The following is a 22,365-nucleotide window of genomic DNA, read 5'->3' on the forward strand; positions in this document are numbered from 1 at the left end:
GGCCCAGTTGGGTTCAATGCCTTGAGAGAGATCACACAACAGGTCCCTGAAGTATGGGATAAGAGGGCAGGACTGTTTCAAACCCATGTACCATGCCCACTCCCCCGAGTGAAAGGACACGGATACCATATACTTTCCTATGGAAGCAACTGATACACTTGTTACAAGGATGTCTTGTGATTGCCAGAGGCAGGGGCCATGAGCCATACAATTTTGAACGGAGGCAAATATGTGTGATTTCCAAAAGCAATTGGCATTTGCTTGATATCACTCCCAGTGAAGGAATGGGAGTTTTACCATGGGCTTCACTGGAAGCATTTAGATCAATGTTGAACATTTCTGGAAATCTGATCCAGTGTCACTCAAGATGTGACCCATGCTATGAAGAAATTTCAGAACAGCTGGCTTGAAAAGGGATGGACTGATGTTTTCCACTGGGAAATAATATACACTCACATAGGCCTTGGTGGCAAAATGTAAAAGAAGAGCAGTATGGTAGCAGTCACAGCTGCAGACTGGCCTCAGAGCTAACAACACCAGTGTTTGCAGTGGCATAACACACTGCCCTTTGAAATGATCAAAGGCATTTTTGCTCTCTGCCCCTGTGCACTGTGGAATCAATGCAGAACTACTTCAAACAAAGAACGTAATGAAAAATGATAAATACTGTAAAGGAAGAGTCCGAAATCAAAGGAGCTGACTTGCAGGGAAGTTATAAGAGTGCCTGTTCAGTCTCTGAAGCACTCTGCACTTCCCATTTATTGGGTATTAACCATGTGGACAGTGAATCACAACAGCAGCAGTGCTCAGTCGCTTTTACTTTCTCTAAGATTCCACCTCATCTTGCCTTTATCTAGAGCAAGCTATTCTTAGAATAGAAGCTCAGTGACTCAAACAGAAGGTTATTATATCACATCCAGAAGTGCACCAAGAAGTTCTACCTCCCAGTCATTACTTCTACCCTAATGCCATGACTACCATTGTGGAAGCCATGGAAACACTGATACATAAGAGACAGTTATTCACCAGGTTCTTTGAGATAAATGTCCTTGTGGGTCAGTCCCATCTCTATCAATTTTGGTGTCCTACGCAGCCCCCCTCTTGGAAGGGGAAGGGAATGGCGCACTTTTGAGGAGTAAAGGCACTTCGAAGTAGCATGGGCTTGAAGTGCCCGTGGCTACACGCATGCTGACACTTCGAAGTTGGCACGAGGGAGAATTTGACTAATGAAGTGCTGCATATTCATTGCCGTACTTCATTAGTTATCACTCTGATTACCATGGCCCCTTTAAAGAAGGGGGCAAGTGTAGACATAGCTTAAGTGTGTCAATTTCTCCACCACATCTAGCCAATGTCATGGCTACAAGGAAAGAAACCTTTATAGAGAGGTGTAAAAAGAGTTGGCTGCTAATGGCTCAAAAAGTATTTGAGTAAGTGCTGTCAGGATGAGATTCAGATTCCAGGGAGGCATGTGAGGCAATATATCGGGATAGAGGGTTGGAATGCCTCTGAGAAAGCGTTTGGTGACTGGACAAGTGAAGCTTGTGGTATTATTTATTTTTTGGTGCACAGCAGTAACAGCTGCCAGATGGATCTTAAAGAGCAGATGGAAAGGCCTGATTGTCAAGGAAGACAGTGCCATTGCGGAGCGATTAAATGATTTCTTTGCTTCAGTCTTCACGGCTGAAGATGTTACAGAGGTTCCTAAATCTGAGCCAGCCTTTTTAGGCGACAAATCTGAGGAACTCACTCAGATTGAAGTGACATTAGAGGAGGTTTTGGAATTGATTGATAAGCTGAATAGTAACAAGTCTCCAGGACCAGATGGCATTCACCCAAGGGTTCTGAAAGAACTCAAATGTGAAATTGCGGAGTTATTAACAGTGGTTTGTAACCTATCCTTTAAATCCACTTTGGTACCAAATGACTGGAAGACGGCCAATATAACACCAATATTTAAAAAAGGCTCTAGAGGAGATCCTGGCAATTATAGACCGATAAGTTTAACATCAGTACCAGGTAAATTAGTAGAAACACTAGTAAAGAGTAAAATTGCAAGGCACATAGAAGAGCACGAATTGTTGGGCAAAAGTCAGCATGGTTTCTGCAGAGGGAAGTCGTGTCTGTCTAATCTATTAGAATTCTTTGAAGGGGTTAATAAACATGCGGACAAGGGGCACCCAGTGGACATAATATACCTAGATTTCCAGAAAGCCTTTGACACGGTCCCACACCAAAGGCTTTTATGTAAATTAGGTGGTCATGGGATAGGAGGAAAGGTCCTTTCATGGATCGGAAATTGGTTAAAAGACAGAAAACAAAGGGTTGGAATAAATGGTAAATTTTCACAATGGAGGGGGGTAACTAGTGGTGTTCCCCAGGGCTCAGTCCTGGGACCGATCCTGTTCAACTTGTTCATCAATGATCTAGAAAATGAGGTAAGCAGTGAGGTGGCAAAGTTTGCAGATGACACCAAGTTGTTCAGGACAGTCAAAAGCAAAAGGGATTGTGAAGAACTACAAAAAGATCTCAGCAAACTGAGTGATTGGGCAGCAAAATGGCAAATGAAATTTAATGTGGGTAAGTGTAAGGTAATGCATGTTGGAAAAAATAACCCAAATTACACGTACTACATGATGGGGTCAAATTTAGCTACGACAGATCAGGAAAGGGATCTTGGAGTTATAGTGGATAGTTCTCTGAAGACATCCACGCAGTGTGCAGCGGCAGTTAGTAAGGCAAATAGGATGTTAGGAATTATTAAAAAAGGGATCGATAATAAGACAAAAGATATCATACTTCCCCTATATAAAACTATGGTACGCCCACATCTCGAGTACTGCGTGCAGATGTGGTCTCCTCACCTCAAAAAAGATATATTGGCATTAGAAAAGGTTCAGAAAAGGGCGACTAAGATGATTAAGGGCTTGGAAAGGGTCCCATATGGGGAGAGGCTAGAGAGACTGGGACTTTTCAGTTTGGAAAAGAGGCGACTGAGGGGCGATATGATAGAGGTATATAAAATCATGAATGGTGTGGAGAAAGTGAATATAGAAAAATTATTTACCTTTTCCCATAATACAAGAACTAGGGGACACCAAATGAAATTGATGGGTAGTAGGTTCAAAACTAATAAAAGGAAATTTTTCTTCACACAGCGCACAGTCAACCTGTGGAACTCCTTGCCCGAGGAGGCTGTGAAGGCCAGGACTCTATTAGGGTTTAAAAAAGAGCTTGATAAATTTTTGCAGGTCAGGTCCATAAATGGCTATTAGCCAGGGATAAAGTATGGTGCCCTAGCCTTCATAACAAGGGCAGGAGATGGATGGCAGGAGATAAATCACTTGTCTTCTGTTCTCCTTCTCTGGGGCACCTGGCATTGGCCACCGTCGGCAGATGGGATGCTGGGCTTGATGGACCTTTGGTCTGACCCAGTATGGCCATTCTTATGTTCTTATGTTCTTATGTTCTTATGTTTTAATGTAAGGAGGTAATTAAAGTGGGAGAGATAACAAAGTTGCATGAACTTGGTTAGTGGTGCACCAGCACTTCCATGAGGTCTATAGATAGCTATGGAGTAACCACCTCTGGACCTGCATAGAACAGGCTAGTTCATTGTCTGAGAGCCACAGTTCCTTGAGATGAAACATCTCTATATTCAAATGATGCATTTGTCCCTGCTGTTGTCTTAGAAGTGTTTTGATGGCAGAGTTGGGCAGTGTAATAGGACAACTCTCAGACATCTGTAGTAGACATAGGTACCATGGCTGCCTGGGCTATGCTGTGGCTATTAGGATTATTTTGGCCTTGTCAATTAATTTTTTTCTGAATTATTCTGTATAATAGGGGAATAGGAAAGAAGCATTACAGCGATCTGTGTTCCAACTGAGGAGGAATGCATCTTCCATGGTGGGCTTTCCCAAGCCTGATTCCGATTTCCTTTCATGTTCACACTTCTGGAGGCCTAAGAAGAATCAATAGGATTGTAGCACTGGGGATTAAAGTCAACATTTAGACTGGGAGATGGCAGGTTTGAGTGTGGCTTGCTGCAGTTTTTAGCTGTTTTAGTTTTACGTGCATTGCTTTTTGATTTGGCCTGCTTCAGTTTTAATTTTTACCAAAAAGTATCAACTCATAACAAATTAAAATTCTTAGGGCTGCATTGGCGTGCAGTCCCTCAAACTAGGAGAACGACAGGGAAATTTGTTTTTGGAAGTTGAGCTATTGACAAAGGCATTTGAAGCAGTCAGCTGAGAGAGCCTTTGGAAGATCATGGCAAAATTCAGTTACCCAGAGAAATTCATTGCAACAGTTTGGCAATTTCACAATGGCATGCTCGCTTATGTTATGGATGATGAGTGAGTCATCTGAAACATTCCCAGTCACCAGTGGAGTCCAGCAGGATGGTGTGTTGGCCCCAAGCCTATTCAGCATGCTTTCTGATGTGTTTACAGATGACCTCTGTGACTATGACACTGGGATTGGCATCAGATACCAGAATGAGGACACTAGAGGCAAAGAGGAAGATACAACAACTGACTGATCCTGATCTTCTGTTTGCAGATGACTCTTCCCTGAATGCCAAATCTGAGTCTGACATGTAGCAGACTATAGACTATTTCTCTTCAGCTTGTGACAATTTTCGTCTCACAACCAACATCCACAAGACAGAAGGGGTGTACCAGTCTGTACCAGGAAAGCCTTACACAGAGCCTCCTATCAAAGTGAATAGCCAAAGCCTCCAGGCACTGGACAAGTTCACCTATCTCTGCAGTACTCTGTCACACGCAGTTCACAATGATGAAATCAACACCAGAATCCCCAAAGTAAGTGTGACCTTTGGCACACTAAATGCAGATATGTGGGAGCACAGAGGCAGAGCAGAAGCACTGGCATCATAAATCTCAAAACAACCACGTCTCAGTCAATCAAGTAAGCTACAGCAGTATCTCTTGTTCAGTGCGTCACAGACATTTCAAAGCTGAAATTGGCTCGACCAGCCACTCATGCATTGACAGAAACCAAACAAACAATCAGTGATGCCATGGTCAAACATTGATGATAGCCAAACCACAGTTGTTGGCATGCAAGATAAGAGCATACAGGCTTGAGGCCAAAGCATAAATCTTTACCTAGTCCCTTCTCATGTAAAACAGTCATTGGACTTCAGTTCAAGGCCAAACACCACCTTTAGTTCACAGACAGAATCCCACTGAAGGCAACGAGGGTCAGCAAAATGGTTGAGGGTAAAATGGGCTTTTTGTAGTACCTTTTTTGGCTAGTTACTGGCCCATAATTTCCACTTCCTCACCTACTGAGGAAGTGCCAGAATGGTAGTTTCTGAGCCCAGATAAGCACAGGGCAAAGATACACTTCAGGCTCAATCCATACACAAGACATGCTTCACACTATTTCAACCTAGTAAGTTGCATGAGTATAAATTTAGCATCCTCTCCAATTGTTCATGCCTAATTTTTAAGCACCTTCAATTCTGCTGCTAATGAAGGTTTATTTAGGCTTGACAGAAGCCTGCTGTGATTTAAAAGTTTCGCAGTTCAGCATAAGTAGCATTGCACATGGGGTAGACTCTGCTAAGTAATCACAGAATCACAGAACACTATAAGTGGGAGGGACCTTGAGAGGTCATTGAATCCAGTCCCCGCCCCCATGGCAGGACCAAGTACTGTTTAGACCATACCTGACAGATATCTAACCAGCTCTTGAAATATCTCCAGCGATGGAGATTCCACATTCTCCCTAGGACCAGGCAATGCATTCAGATGTTTAACTACCCTGACAGTTAGGAAGATTTTCCTAATTTCCAACCTGAACCTCCCTTGCTGCAGTTTAAGCCCATTGCTTCTTGTCCTATTCTCAGAAGCCAAGGAGAACAATTTTTCTCTGTCCTCCTGGTAAAACTCTTAGGTACTTGTAAACAGCTATCATGTCCCCTTTCAGTCTTCTCTTTTCTAAACAAGACCAATTCTTTCAGTCTTCCTCATAGCTCATCATTCTTTTTGCTCTTCTCTGGACCTTCTCCCATTTCTCCACCTCTTCCTGGCAATGTGGTGCCCAGAACTGGACACAATACTCCAACTGAGGCCTAATCAGTGCACAGTAGAGTAGAAGAATGACTTCTCATGTCTTTCTCACAACACTCCCGCCAATGCATCCCAGAATCATGTTAGCTTTTTTTGCAACAGCATTACACTGTTGACTCATATTTAGCTTGTGGTCCACTGTGACCCCTAGATACCTTTCTGCAGTACTCCTTCCCATTCATGTTTGTGGAGAAGACAAAAGTTAAACTAACCACAAAGCTAGAAGACTCTGGTCTGAAAAAGGAGAAACCCTGTACTGAAAGGGGAGGAGAGTTCACAGAAATGAAAGGCTGGTGCATATGTGGAAAGATAGATAACAAAAAGGCCTGAGTTGAAGCTGTCTACTGCCTGATGCTGGAGGGGATAGCCATGAAAGCACTGTGATGCACTTCCCCCTCATGAGTTATTGATCACTGCTTGCTAGTGGTTCCCCTTGATAAAGGTTTTTTAGACCCAGCAGTTGAGTGGTGAATTTCATTCCCAATACCTTCTCCTTTAATCTCACCTTCTGCAAGCAGAGCAACTCCTGGTCTCAACAAGAGAGCATAGAGGAAGGTTTACGCAGAAGGGTTAAGATTCAACAGAGCAAGGTCTTGAGACAAGCCCAATCTTACTGGTCCCACTCTTTTTTCTAGAAGGAAAGGGAACCAAGTAAGAGGACGGTCTGAGCCGTCTACACAAAAAGACACTTAAGAGCAAAGGGGCCCAGTGTGGTAGGACAGCTCAGCAGGCTGGGCGTGCCCAGGAAGGGGAGTTCAGCAAGGGCTGTGCCATTGCTAGAGACCCCCAATCAAGTTCAGGGTCCCATTCTGCTAGATGCTGCATGCACATATCCAGGTAGCACTGTCCTTATCCCAATGAGCTTTACAACAGCTCCCATTCAATCAGAGAGCCTGCTGCTGAAGTCAGGTGATATGCACCATTATCCTCACTGTAATTAAAATGGAGGCACTGTTTGCTCAGAGGCTACTGCTCACATTTATCTGTTTGCTCCAGAAGATGTTTTCCATTTCCCTCTTCATTCTGCTGTGAACAGACAATGCCTCACCAGTCTCCAGTAAGCTGCCTTTTTAAAGGGACAAGCAGATGTGCAAAGGAACAAATTTTTTTTAAACAATGTGAAAATGTTTCCATAGTTTTGTGCTGTGGGAGAGTTAAAAACCCTTGGGACAACGTTTGTACTAAGTGTACATCTCATTAATATCTAAAAGTCTTACGGGGCCAGATTTTCCTCTCCATTCACATGATCTCAACAAACAGCAACACCACTGACAGCAATGGATTCATACCTATGTAACTGACCAGACTCTGACCCTGTATAGGGTTAGCTAGGTGGAGATGGCGAGGGAAGTTTTCAACACACATATCATGAAAGCCGAATCATGGGTCTTTGACTTTTTAAAAGAGATCAGCTGATTAGAAGAGTGCCCACGGCCACCCACAGTGGGCATCATGTGCACCTATTGGTAGTGCACAGCTACATATGCCTCAGTGCACATAACAAAGTTTATTCTGCCCATAGATGGGAAAAATCAGAGCAGCCATGCTCTAAAAGTCAGGGTGTTCCGAAAGGCCATACAGGATGTTTCCATGACCTGAATGGATGAATAACTTTGAATGAGTTTTCTGGTGGGAACAGAAGTTTTACATTTAAAGTTAGTTGCTAGGAGAGAAAAATGGCAGTAATAGTCTTGCCAATAAGCCTGTTGGCCAGAATATTTGAAGAAAACAAACACAGCTGACATCTCTTTCTCTCTCTCTGGCCAGGTCCAGAGTGTGACGTAAAGTCAATTTTAGATATGCAAATCCAACTACAAGAATTGCATAGCTCGAGTTGACTTATCTAAAATGGATTTTTGCAGCTGTCCACACAGCGGGAGGTTGATGGGAGAAACTCTCCCGTCAACTTTCCTTACTTTTTGAGACTGCCAGGAGTACTGGGGTCAACGGTGGTGCTGTGACAGTTCAATTTAGTATTTAAGTGCACTAAATCGAACCCAGGCAGATCGACTGCCAGCACATCCTTCTTCCCATAATTGTAGATGTACTCTCAGGCCATTATCTGGCCCCCACCAGCTTAGAATATGAGTGCCTCAAAAGCTTCAGCACATTTATCTTCCCCGCATTCCTGTGAGCCAACACAGTGCTATTATTCCCGTTGTACAGAGGAGGAATTGAGGCACAGAGCCACTAAGTGATTTGGCAAGTTGATCCGGGAAGTCTGTGACAGAGCGGGAACCTGAATCTTGGTTTCCCAAGTCCCAGGCTATAGCCTTAACCAGTGGGCCACCCTTCTTCTTTCTGAAATGAATGTATTTAAAATACAGGAATGTCTGTATACTTTTCTGTGGAGTTCACCTTGCTGTTTTCAGTGAAGAGTGATGATGCCCCCCCAGCAGATCCAAGCCAAGGAAAAGCTACTGCTTAAACCCTCAGGCTTGAAGTAATGCCTCAGGACTTGACAGTTGAATTTAAATGCTGCCTAGACCCTGTCCTGGCTCTCTACATGGGGAGTGAATATCACCCTGCTAACACAAGATTTGTTTTGGTCACAGCCCTGAGCGTACATCACATTTTACTAGCCCTAACTTTAACAGGAGCCAATAAATATGCAAATGTCTCCAATAAATACACATGCTACAGTGCAGCTGCATCTGAGTATATTTTTCAATTAGAACCTCCATCCACAGCTCCAGGCTAATCTCAGCAGGTGGTTGCGTACTCAAAACTGAATTCAGGCACAAACTGGATAAGGATGATGTGATGGTGGTGGTGGGATCTTAGCATCTTGCTGTTTGTTGCTCAGGTACCATTCCTCATGAAAGTCTGCACCCTGTGTTAACATGAAGGGTATTGATTTTCCTCCAGTGAAAAACAGACTCCCACCTTCTCCCGCTTTTTTTTCAAGCGGTTTTCAGGGGGTCATACAGCCTGCTCATAAAATGCCTCACTTTTGAACCAAGAACACATCAGTGCTGACTGTATTGTCAAAACATTTTAACATTATGTCTGTTAGACTATGGGTCACTTTATATGACGTGTATGTTTGTGCATGGTTTATGGGATTGACACATTATTAACCAATCAAAGTGACGGGCACAAGTAGTATTCACCTGGAATGCAATTCTCCCATTTACAAAAGAATAATTCAAACTGCAACAGTTGCAGAGAAAGGTTATGAGCATGAACAGAGGAACGGAGACTCATGAAAATGTAGGACTGGAAGGGACCTTGACAGGTCATCTGGTCGAATCCCCTGCACTGAGACAGGATTAATACTTAGACCAACTCTGACAGGTATTTGTCTAATTGGTTGTTAAAAACTTCCAGTGGCAGACATTCCACAACCTTCCAAGGGAATTGTTCCAGTGCTTAAATATCCTGAAGGTTACAAAGTTTTCCATAATGTCTCTCTTAACTCTCCCTTGTTGACATTTAAGCCTGTTACTACTTGCCCTATCCTCAGTGGATAAGGAGAATAAATTTATCATCCTCCTCTTGATAAAAACCTTTGACCTACTTGAAGACCTGTGCCCCACCACCCCCACCCCACCTAGGTCAGGGGTCAGCAACGTTTCTGAGATGGAGTGCCCAAATTTGATCTTTTGACCTCTATGTATGGTCCGAGTGCCAGTGATACTTTTAAAAGTCACTAACAGGGTTTATTTACAACAGCTTCATTCATAAATAAATTAAGATGCAGAGTTTTACCATTTAAAGGCTGAATTATGGAAACACATCATTATAGCTTGGAAGGCAGAAGAGTTAACAGGATCAGATTATGGCTGAGAAGGAGATTTGTGTTTTTCATTTCCTACAAAGTATGCTGAGATTTGTCTTTGGACCCAAGGGATACCATTCTTCCGGTCTGTCCCAAAGCTCTACAACAATGCCTTTACCATGGAACCTCATACCCCCACAGCCACTGATCTCAGGCAGGGCCAAGAGAACACTGGATGCTCACATCTCTGCAAAGGCAGCTCGCTGGCTGGCCAGCCTTGCCCTCCCCAGAGACAGTGCCACTAGAAGGAAGTTTCTGCATTCGGCACATCATGGAAGCCTGGGGCCCACCCCATGTGTGGGAGCAGCTGAAGGTTGGGGAGCAAAGGGAAGGGAGAAGCAACAGTTGAATAGGGAGTGCCTCCTGCTTGGTGATAAGAGGGGGTAGCAGTTGAGCCTTGCAGGGACACTGGACACTGGAACAATTTTTATAGTGTGGGTGCTGACGGCCCCTGAACCGAACTGTAACCCTGGCATTTTGAATGTCCCTATCTGGCTTGTTGGCTCTGAGACTTAAAGACTGAGTAGAGATCAAGAGAGAAAATGTCTTAGATTTCTGTCAAAATCCTGCATCCTGTAACAGACATCAAATAGTCACAGAGAAGTAGCCATGTTAGTCTGCATCTTCACGAAACAAGAGAGTCCTGTAGCACTTTAAGACTAACAAAATGATCTATTAGCTTTCATGGGACAGACCCACATCTTCAGATCTGGAAAATACCCACACCTGATCCTGCCAACCCTTGCATAAGCACAGTCCTTCCTCACGAGATGAGTTCCATTGAAATGAACGTAAACATTCACCTTACACAGCAGCGCTTGGAGGAGCAATGGTCTCTTAATGCTGAACAAACTCCAGGGTTTAAGAGAATGAAATTCTTTCAGTAGTTCACTCTCACCCTCCTCTTCACCCACTCATTTGATCAACCCTAAATGTTACAGCAGGTAAATTCACTAGAAACCCCCTCTCCCAAAGGCAACTATTACTTTTGGGGGACTTTCCTTCCAGCTGAGTTGTTTTGCTCCCTTTGGAACAGTTTTGCCCAACGGGTAGGGGCAAGAGGGAGGAAATTCCTGTATCTACCTCATAACAGCCACTGTTAACCTGTGAAAGCATGGCAGAGAACTGTACTTCTCAGCCTGTTCTTTAGACAGCAAAAAAAAAATAAAAAAAATATTTCCCTCCAGATCTCCAGCTGCAGCAGCTGGAGTGACCGGGAACCTGGCTGTGGGGGCTGCTGTAAAAGCCTCAGCTCTCTGCTCTGACTCTCGCTGCTCCAACAGGAGCATGGAGGCTGTCCCCACCAACAAGAGCTGAGAAACTGCTCCTGTCAGGGGCAGCAGCTGAGTGGGCTGCCTGACAGACAGGAGCCGGGAAACTGACCAGCACAGCAGCACTGCTCAGTTTCCCTGCTCCTCTGAGTGGCAGGGAGCTGACACCAGGCTCTGGGCTGCCCACCATGTGCAGGAGCCAGGAAACTGATCAGCACTGCTGGGATGGTCAGTTTCCTGGCTCCCCTGAGTGGCTGGCAGCCCAGAGCCAAGCATCAGCTCCCCACCACTCAGAGTCACATTCGCCTGAGATGCACACAACTTGACTGCGCGTATCTCGGGGTTCTACTGTATAGCTGGAGTGGACAAACTTTTTGGCTTGAGGGACAGATACAGGCATGGAAGCTAAAAGAGGGTGAAGAATGCAGACGCTACCAAGACGGGTGTTACATGGGGTGTAGCATGTGGGGAGCACTACATGGGTACAGCTGAGCAGTGACGATAAGTCTGGTTAGCCTGACTTGGTAGGCCTCTGCAGAGCTCCCTGTCTCCTCCCCACACCACCTGAGCTGCATCACTCAGCGCGTCAGGGCTCGTGGCAGGGTGACCGTGGCACCCAGGCACTGGGGGAGCTCAGGCTGCGGGGGACCAGAGGCAAAAGGTGTGGGGCTGGAGGCTACTTTGGCCATCCCGGCTTACTGTGCTACCTGGGAGCAAGGTTGTCCCAACCCTGCTTTCCAGAAGGAGCACCAGGCCCAGACTAAAGGGTCCAATGGGACAGATGTGACCTGTGGCCTGGAGTATGCCCCCCCTCTGTTCTAGGGTGTGGCCACAGGTCACTTGCTGGTTTGAAGTAGGTAAATAGTTGCTTCTCTGTATCTTGAAGACCTTATGCCAAGATGTGAGGCCTTCAATAACTCAGCCACAGGCAAGGGGACTATTACAGGAGTGGGTGGGTGGCCTGCAATGTGCAGGACATGAGACTACGTGATCATGATAAGCCCTTCTGGCCTTCCAGTCTATGAGCATATGTTATGTGGTTATAAGCAACCAATTAACTTATTGGACTCTAAAATTGTCCATGGACTCATTTGTTAACACTACCCAAGTCATTCCTTAGAATGCTTTAATATGGTTTCTCAAGAGAAGGAGAAGGTTTTTCTAGTAAGGGGCGCAGGAGACTGAAGCCAGGAGTCCTGACCTTTAGTCCCCCTCTCTGTCTTGGACTTGCTCAGGCAAATCGGTGTCTCCCTGCCTCAGTTTACCCACTCACCACTGTACTTGCCAACCTCCCAGGTGACTACAAAGGATTAGCAGATCCGTGGTGTGCTTTGAAGCACAACATGCTTGCAAAAGATAATTAACATTTTTACTTCTGCCCACACAGTTCCCTCAACCACATTCCTGTTGTGAACACCTCTCAGGAGTACCTCTCATTTGAGCCTTTGGTGTAGCGCAATGGGTTTCCAACCTTTTTCAAACACAGCCCACCCTCAGCTGGTGCATGTCTCACCATTAGTCAGCATGGAGACCGGGGGTGAGTGCGTCGGGATGGGGGAGAGATAGTGCATGCTGGGGGTGAGGGGATGAATGGGCAGGACATGGCACTGAGCTGCAGCCAGGATGGGAACGAATCGCTGGTATACCTCTTACCAAAGCTGTCCCCAAGTACTCTTCCCCTGGTGGTGGAGGCCAGTTACTGCAGGTGACTGAATTTGTCGCATGTGGATGGCTCGGACTGGGGCAGAGTGGAACTGGGGGCTGAGTGACACTCAGTCCTCCTCCCCTGGGATGCTGGCTTGGGCCCATCACATCTCCCACTGGACATTCCTCTGCATCCCTCTAGGGGGGCACGTCTCACAGTTTGGGGGCCATGGCTCAGTGGGAAGTGCGTGATTGTGCCTTCATATGCAACAAAGTCACATGCGTACCACCCTTCTGTATGAAGAGACTACAGACATGGGGCAACTGGACCAATGCGGTGTTACACAGCAAGGGGCCACCATCTTGTTTTCCTTTCATGACTCACTTCTGGCATGATTTCGATCTTCTCGTAGCGCCGCTTGAACGGCAGAGACAGCACCTCAGCTCTGCGGTAGGACATTGCTGGTGGCTGGCAGTCTACCATCAGGTCTGTGCGATGGGACTGGGTGGGCGGAGGCTGGGAATATTGCTCTGGACAAACTACATGGAGAGGCTAGAAGAGAAGATGGCGGTGAAAACGGATGTCCAGCTGTCAGTGTGCACGGCTTACAAGTGCTATATAACACAGTAAACCCCTGAAATATGCGATTTTAAGTTGTACTTAACTTGTGTTAATGTGAGTTAAGTGCAACTGGAAGCTGCTCTGCAGCTGTCTGCCCACCCAGCTCCCCCACCTTCTTCCAGCCACCTGGCACGGCTGGGGAAGCTGGGGAGAGATACAGCTGCACGGCTGCAGCTTCTCCCTAGCTTCTCCCAACTGGAAGAAACTGGGGAGAAGCAGCGCCTGGCTCCCAGAGTGGCAGGGAGCCAGGAAACTGACCAGTGACGGGCTAGTCAGTTTCCTGGCTCCTGCCAGGGGAGGGAAGCCATGCTGCTGCCTGGTTCCCAGCTCCTCACTTCACTGCGGGAGCCAGGAAACTGACCAGCATTGGTACTGGTCAGATTCCCAGCTCCTGTAAGCAGAGGGGAGCCGGGAGCCAGGCTGCTGCCTGGTCCACAGCTATTCCTCCCTTCACTGGAGCCAGAAAACTGACTGGTGCTGGTACCCTTGTCAGTTTCCTGGCTCTCCTGCATTATGCAAGAAATCTGACTTACGCGGGGGTTGTGAGAATGCAACCCCTGCATAAAAGTCGAGGGTTTACTGTACAAGCACTGACTCTGCAATTATAAGGGTTGTAACATGGTTGTATGTTAGCATGTACCTTACTTGTATTCTGGTAGCATCCAGATGCCCTTAATCAGGATTGGAGTAAGTATTTCAGGGCAGGGACAGTCTATTATATGCTCTGTAGAAGGCGTAGCACAACCAACCCTGTGTAGTGTCCCCAGGCAGCACTTGAATACAAATGAATGCCAGTAATTATGGCAAGGGCTGTACAGACAAAACTGAAGACAGTCCCAGAAAAGCTTTCGAGGGACAAAATGCCATAGATGCGTGTAGAATACAAGGGAATGGAGACTGGGAAGATGAGGGTGAGAAGAGGAGTAATATATGGTTGCATATATTAGCCAAATGGACAATTTGGAGGCTTCACATATTATTTTTAACTAGATATATTAATAAATCACTAATAGGCTGTTTGCTAAGGGGGCATGATGGATGCACGTATCTGATGGATGAACAAGCATCTGAGAGATCTGATCAGAGGAAGAGGACATGTTATTCTTAAAGGCAGCATGAAGATGCAAACAATGGACTCTACCAACACTCATGGTGTAAAAGGGAAGCTCACAATGTGATGAGATGACTGGCTAGGTTGTTCTTTCAAAGCCCTTCACACTATCATGTGTGTATTGGCTAACAGAAGAATAGACATATGCACTGTGCTCTCTTATAGAGAGTTGGCTAAACAAGAAAGTGAGAGGCGTCATTTCTTTAAGATAAAGTCACCTACAGTGGAAACATCCATTGGGTGGGCGGGTGCAGGTGTACAAGCATTCAGCAAAGGCAACAGAGATTTCATTACCTGGACTTCTTTGAGTAATTTGGACACTTGAATAAAATTCAGTCTTGTGTCAATGGGGCAGTAAACACATTTCATAGCTAGAGGTTGATAAGGAGCCAGCGCATCCAGGTAAGAAAAGTCAGGCTCTGCAAAAGGAAAAAAATGCAGAAGATATTTGATGTCTCAGGAACAAAGATTGCCCAATTCCTCTGCTTATTACCATGTCCTAGTCTAGACGATCTGTCGTTTGGTAATGTTAATTCACTTATGGATTTCTCTTTTCCCCCCTAGTTATTTTCAGTTAATTTGATGAAAATTATGCCACAATTAGTCTGAGCTCAATCAAGCCACAGAGCAGCACCATTTCGTCTGAAAGCATTATTGCCTGATTTTTCTATAACCAATTTAATCAAGATACAAACAGCATTGCTTACATTTAATCACACCTTCTATAAAAGAGCATGATTTACCATTTTTCAGTATCACAAACCCACCAGAGTGGCCTGGCTTTTCAGCCCAGCAAAAATCCAAACACAAAGTTTTAATATTTCATAGTGATTTTGCTTAAGTGTCACCTTCAACAATACAATTTCACCATTTTCCTCATAATTATGCCTTTTTGTTTAGGCTGGATGTTTGTATTACACTCATAGAAGAGTAAGGAACTATTCAGCAAATAGTCTACTAATGGCTGAACCTTTCTAATCCAGTAATGTCCCCGGAGCTGCACAACCCATTTATTTTCCAGAACACTCTCGTCTGGCCACATCCGTAATCCTGCATAATTTTAGTTAGCTGAATGACCATGTATCATGGATGTGGCCAACTTCCCAAGGTCCATAAAGTTTGTTTACAGCCACCTGTCCTGGCTCTTGGTGTTCTGTGCTGTTATTTAGCTGTAATTAACCTCTAAATGTCTTCCAAGAGCCTAGTAAGCAGTGAAAATGGTGGGAATGTGCTAGACAATATTGACTTTCTATGGTCCAGTAAATTCTCGTGTTCAGCACTGTTCAGGTCCTGAGGCTGTTGGACTAGAGAGGTTCAATCTGTATTTTCCTAGGTCATCTGTAGACAAATAGATAACTTAGGGCAGCGTGCAATAAAATATTCACCTTTTTACCTCCATGCTTCCAGTATATTCTCGCTTTAGAGCAGTGACTGGAAGCTGCTATCAGCAGGTGCCTGTTCTGCATCTTGTATGATTTTTGGTATTGACCTCAGATGAGGTTCTACTGGATTGTTGCCTTGCTCACTAAACCCACAATGGGTATCGCTAACTGACATCCTTCTTGGGCATGTACTTAAAGATTACCAGAGGCTTCCACTCAAAATTTCACCACACTCCTGGGTCACTTCTAGCTAGTAAAATTCAGACCTATAGTTTCCTTCTTGGGTATCAGTGATGGAAGCATAAGTACAATCAGGACAGATTCACAACAAAGTTAGCAGGGCAGTGGGCAGGACTGGTGGAAAATCTTTCTCACCAAAGGAAGGTTTAGCAGCATTTTCTAGCGATGATCAAATTCTGAAAGTCTTTGGAGGATGCTTCCTCCCCAGTTCTCATATGCTCGGTCCTAGGTTTTGAGATCTGCATTGTCCCAGAGGAATGCAGCTGTCCTAGTGGTTCATATATCACAATCTGCCTTTGATACAGCAGGGGTTTGATCCACTAATTGCTTTAAAAATTAAGTCTTAGGCCTTAAATTGGCATTAGAAGCTGACTGTGGGCCTGTGGAGGGATTTGAACACAGGACTGGTGTGCTCTCAGTACCTGACTCAGGGAGATAGTGAGCAGTCCCGTTCTGGACCAGCGGAAACATCTGTATCATCATCTTCACATTTAGCTTCAAATATAGTTAGCTAAAGTAATCCGGCCTGCAGGTGACAAGGCACAGATCATTGGGGCCGGGTCTCTGGCCTGAAGGTAGGAATGAAATTTCCTAGCAAGCTGAAGGTGAAAGGAGGCATTTCGGAAAGCAGTAAGTAGTCTAAGAGGACCTTGAGGCTTTGTACCACACTTTGGTGAATGAGGGCTGTATGATTTGCATGGAAGTTGGAGAGAAAGTTTTGGCTAGCTCATCAAAGCATTTCCCTTTTCGATCAGCATTGCTTCTGTCTTGGTGAGAGCCAATTGCTCTTCCTCCAGGAAACGATCTCTTGTAGGCATTTTACAAAGATCTTGCTCACAAAGGACAAGGACTGGCTGTGCAGGGCAAGACTAAACTCTGCAAGGCAAACAGGAATGAAATGCAGTATAAATCATCACTGATGTCAATCCTGAGAGCCTCACTTGAAGAAACTCCTAAACGAGCCACCAAATTGGGGACAAGTCAGGCCCTGGGAATCTAGTTCGTAACTTGCTTGATCTGTCTATTTTCACTTGTAATCACTTATATCCTACTTTTTACACTAGGACTATGACAACAAGGTCAACTAGGACATATGCCATATTACCACTTCTATGCTGTGAATAGCATTTAACTTACCTGTAAATATAACAGTGTTAAGGCTAGATTTTCCCCAAAGCTCCATAAAATGCACAACATCCCCAAACCTGAGGGAGGGATGTCCAGTGAACACAACACACGGCTGTTTGAAATCATTGCTGAAGTCTCCATGGATACTGGCATAGTGCTTCAGTTTGTTTGTCTGAATGAGCTGAAATAAAATAATAATGAGACTTTACCAAATTTTCAACACATCTGTGCTCAGCTATTATTATAGTGTGCATGCGCGCACATGCATATACAAACCTGCACCCCAATATACAGCTGGTTATTTATGACATATTACATAGCTCACTCCCATATACTCCATAAGATTTGAACTCATTGAGTCAGTGCTGCTATAAGCATTCTGAGGGATGTGTGGTCTGGAGAACTGCAGACAGGGCTAGGAGCTGAATGTGGTGGGTTGGATCACAGAAGTCCCTTTGGGGTTGTCAACTGCTATGCTGATCAAGCCACTGATGCCTACCTCACTGCCCTCTAGAGCTCCCCTTCCCCCGGGTTCTGCTGGACCAGAAGCTCTGGTCTCTCCCAGCCAAGGCACAGAGTTGGGGTTACTGCCCCCGCAGCAGAGCAACGTAGACATTGAACCTGTTCAGTTCCAAGACGGCTCAGTTATAAGGCCATTGACAGCACCCAAGAACTCAAAAGGGACCAAACCCCCAATAAATCCATCTTACTCTGTATAAAAAAATTTATAGAAAGAAAGTTTATAAATGCACCATCTTTAGCAATGAAAGAGAGATATGCACAGAAGAGGCTCTGTAACAATAAACCCAATTTGGTCCCTTACCCAATTCCTAGAGCTCAGTGTGTCATTCCCTGTGGGTATGCAGGATCTGTGCCACTGAAAAAAAATTCTGTATTTATATTAAGATGGTCTCCCCTGTAGCCCTCAGGATTGGGTAAAGGTGTGTGTGTCCCTGAAGTGTGGAAGGGTAAAGAAATTTGTGTGGGTAACAGCTCCCTGCCAAGTAACAATTATTGGGTTTGATAAAAGTGTTTTTACTAAGTATAAAAAGCAGGATTTAAGTGACTGCAAGTGAAAACAGATAGAGCAAAGTAAGTTACTAAGCCAAGCTAAACAAAAGATGCCAACTAATTCTAATATATTAAAAAACATGTTACATGCAAATTCTTACCCTAATGATTAATCTTGATTCTCTCTCTCTCTCTCTCTCACACACACACTCTCTCTCTCTCACACACACACACAAAACAAGCTAGACAGCCTCTTATGTTGAGCCAAATCCTTCTCCCTGTTCAATCTTAGCTTTTTCCAGCAGGCATCTTAGACGGTAAGAGGTGTATGCGTGATGGGGGCCATGTCTCCTGGCATGTGTCCACTCTCACTATTTTTTGGTTCCCCCCTTTTTTTTATATCCTTTGCCCAAGGTACAAGTTCTTTGTGTTCGGTTCAAATTTTTTCACCTTGAGTGGAAAAACCCTTGACCCAAATGAGTTCCAGCAACAGATGGCATGGGCACACCTGTTTATATGACCAACCACAATTTGGGTTTACAGGAAAAAAAAATCCACAGGTCATTGACTTGATCACTGAGTCATCAAGTTCCTAAAGTATCACTAATGGCTTTAACTAGAAAACCTGGAATAATCAAAAAAGGTTTGCAAATAATATTTCTGGGTTCAAGTACAAGAAAGATACATGCATGTGAATGTAATGTTAATGTTAAGAAACTCTGCCCTCAGTGATATCTGTGCAACTCCATTATCACTACTGGATTTAGCTGTAACAGTCAAGTCCCAGTAAACTCTTCTGATGAGTCACACAAAGGAATAGACTCCAGCTTGGCCCCTCTCATCAGACTAAAAGAAGTATGGTAAAAGTTACTTTTATCCCTAAAGTAAGCCAACTATGACTGAAAACACACAGGGAGCAGATCCCTTAGCAAAGTGATGCAAAGTTTACTAAGCCACTTTTCAGAGTAGAGCTTTGCTTTATTTCCTCTGCCTTTGTTTCTTCATCTATAAAATGAGGATCCAACTTGTCCAGAGGTGTGTGGGGGGGGGCAATGACTTGCTTTAATAAATGTGTCATCTTGGACACAATCTGAATAGATTCTCTCAGTACGAATATCTCCCATCACCACAGTACCTGAACACTGTGACTTTCTGAACTGAGGACACTGTTATCGGAATAGATCATTTCATATGTAGTCCATGGTTTAAGAAACTGAGAAAATGAAAAGTTTTAAATAAAACAAAGTCTAAGAAAACTTCGGAGTGATACTTGTCCCTCACAGTCAGTATATAAAAGAACTGGGGCTTTTAAACCACTGCAACTTGCATGCCACAACTCAGAGCCAGACCCCTTCATTTTGGACACCATTCTTTATTGCAGTGGTTTTCAATCAGCGTGCCATGAGAACTGTCCAAGTGTGCCATGAAATTCAATCAGCGTGCCATGAGAACTGTCCAAGTGTTTCCCCTCACCACTAATCTTTGCAGAGACACAGGAGGAGAGGAGGGCAGGACAGATGACCTTGCACCAGCTGGGGCTCAAGCAGAAGGCTGCCTCAGTCCCAGCTGGTGCAGGGTTTGTCAATTTCCCCTTGCAGCAGCTCTTTGCAGCACTGCTGAGAGGAGAAAAGCTGACTCCACAGGAGCTGGTTCATGCCAGGAGGCAGCTGAAATACTGCTTTTTGCGAAGGAGGGAGTTGGGACATGGTTTAAATGTTCATGCCTCCCTCTATTCTCCTGCGAGTAAAAAACTGGGTGTGCCATGGAATTGTTTGTCTCATTGAAGTGTACCATGTTACTGAAAAGGTTGGGAGCCACTGCTTTATTGTACAACTTTCAATTTTAGAAGAGAAACCAAGAGGAAGAGTGTTTTAAAATAAGCATTTCATGGGTGTCTCACTATGGTAACTTTTGCCTTTCCATAGCTCTGCCTCCTTCTATTCATTCTTCATCCTTTGCCTTGCTGTGTTTAATTCAGATTAAGCTTCTTGGGGCAGCACTGATCCCTCTTTTATACTGCTAAGAAACAGGAATGCCCAGAACAGCAACATTTATTGAATACATAGTAGCTGAACAACATATAAAAACTACCACCTGCCTACAAGTTCTGGAAGCACCATTTATGGAGGTTCTTTACCAAGCTCTGAAGCAGCAAACATTGTTTGTGATTGGTCAGGCTACACCACTAGATGTCCCTGTAGTCCAGGGCTTCCCAAATGGTGTTTTATGGTACCCCCATGGTTCTGCGAAGTGAAAATAAGGGTTCCACAAGAAAATTCCTTTACAGCAGCTGACTTCTCTGTGGCTCCCTGCCCTGCCCTGCCCCCGCTGAAATAGTAGAACTAAGTTCAGTTGTTTTAACAGCTGGCAGGGTGGTGGGAGGGATCCAGACATTAAACCAACTGAATTTAGTTCCATTATTTGAGCGGCAGCAGGGCAGGGAGCCACAGAGAGCCCCTCACTCACCCCTCTGGTGAGTGTGGCCTGGCTCACCCCCACCAGTGGAACACCTCCACACCAGCCTTCCTTCCCCTGGGCACATGTGGCCACCTGGTATAAGCTCCCCAGCCAGCGCCATGGATGGGTTAGTCCCAGGGGCTGGTTTGGGGCTGAGGTAGTTTAATCCTGGGGATGGTGGGGAGGAGGTTGAGTCTGAGAGTGGTTAATCGTGGGAAGGGAGGGGGCGGGTTTTTGGGCTGAGAGGGGTTAAGCCTGGGGATGGGGCGGGGGGCAGTTTGAGGCTGAGCGGAGTTAAGCCTGGGGACAGGTGTGGTGGTTTGGGGCTGAGCGGGGTTAAGACTGGGGTTGGAGGGTGGGTTTGTGGCTGAGACAGGTTAATCCTGGGAATGGGGGGGTGGGTTTGCTGGATGGAGTAAAGCTTGGGGATAGGGGGGCAAAGCTTGGTGATGGGGCGGATTTAGGGACTGATGGCCGAGTCGGGTAATGCCAGGAGATGGGGGCAGGTTTGGGGGCCAAGGGGGGCAGAGCCTGGGAATGGGATCAATGAAGTAATGACACAGGATAGGCCACAGAGCAACTTGCCCTCGATTCCAGGAGAGGAGAGACAGCTGGGTACACATTACACAAATAAGTACTTTCTCCTCTTCTCTCACGTCCCACCCTCCCCACTTCCCAGCTTCTTACCAAAGGGCTTTCTGAATAATTTTATCTTCAATTTGTTTGGAAGTTGGTTTGCTTGCCTGTTGATGCACATGCAATGTAAAACTGCACTGCAGCACAAGAATGGATCAAGGCAGGATTTGATCAGCAGCACCACCTTTGGCATCCGAGATGCAGGATAGAAACTTTGTGAAACCCCAGTCCATCATATTTGCCACTGGGGTTTTTGGATCGTAGAAAATTAAGCACAACACCATAGTAAGGGCTTATTATTTTCTCCATCTTTTTGCAATATGAAAGTTTGAGGGAACGCCATCCCTCCGCCCCCCGCAACTTGACTAATTTCAAATTCCAGTTCAGCCTTTAAATGGGAAACTTAACTATGCATCCAATGACTGCTGTGGCAGTTAATATGCAGTCTTGCAAACACTCCTATAATTAAGGCTGGTAAAGATTTCTGATTGAAGCATCTGGAGTGCAATATTTAGAATGTAAATGTTGCCTCCAGTAATAAGAGCTGCTTCAAAGTAGCTTAGCAGACAATAGGCAAAACAAGTTTTATCCTGTAAATGACTGGAATCTGATAGATCCTAGAAGGAAAACAGTTCGAAAAGCTAACTGCAGCACATGTCTGGGCTATGTCAGAATCAGTGGAGTTCACAGGGCATTATACTCCAAAAAACCCAAGTGGATTTGTGAGGTGCCACAGAGCCAGGGGAATGCTCCAGGAAAACAGCAATGCATAGTGACATGTCTATGACTAGCAGTTATATAATGCCTTTTGTCTAGAGCTCCCAAAGCGTTCTACTAATCCAGAGATCCACAATCTCCATACAGTAAGCATATAAAACATTTACAGACAGCACACAAAGCTTTGCTAAGCAGTGGTGGAACAATTCAGTGAGAAGATTATCAAAGACTTGACTTATTTTACCTGCATCTGTTTAGCTGCAT

General features: G+C 45.0%; 1 protein-coding gene across 2 annotated transcripts in view; it reads right to left on the reverse strand.

Annotated features, from left to right (window-relative positions):
• The window catches only part of INTS9 (integrator complex subunit 9), an 84,743-nt gene that overhangs the window by 4,716 nt on the left and 57,662 nt on the right, over positions 1-22,365 (reverse strand). For both annotated transcript variants that reach the window (XM_074989038.1, XM_074989037.1), the window contains 3 exons: positions 17,290-17,461; positions 14,825-14,949; positions 13,183-13,350 (listed from right to left, as the gene is read on the reverse strand). In XM_074989038.1, the coding sequence (XP_074845139.1) occupies positions 13,183-13,350; positions 14,825-14,949; positions 17,290-17,461 (465 nt within the window). The remainder of the gene's footprint in view (positions 1-13,182; positions 13,351-14,824; positions 14,950-17,289; positions 17,462-22,365) is intronic.

This window comes from Carettochelys insculpta, chromosome 3, assembly GCF_033958435.1.
Source record: "Carettochelys insculpta isolate YL-2023 chromosome 3, ASM3395843v1, whole genome shotgun sequence".
In the NCBI taxonomy this organism is placed as follows: Eukaryota; Metazoa; Chordata; order Testudines; family Carettochelyidae; genus Carettochelys; species Carettochelys insculpta.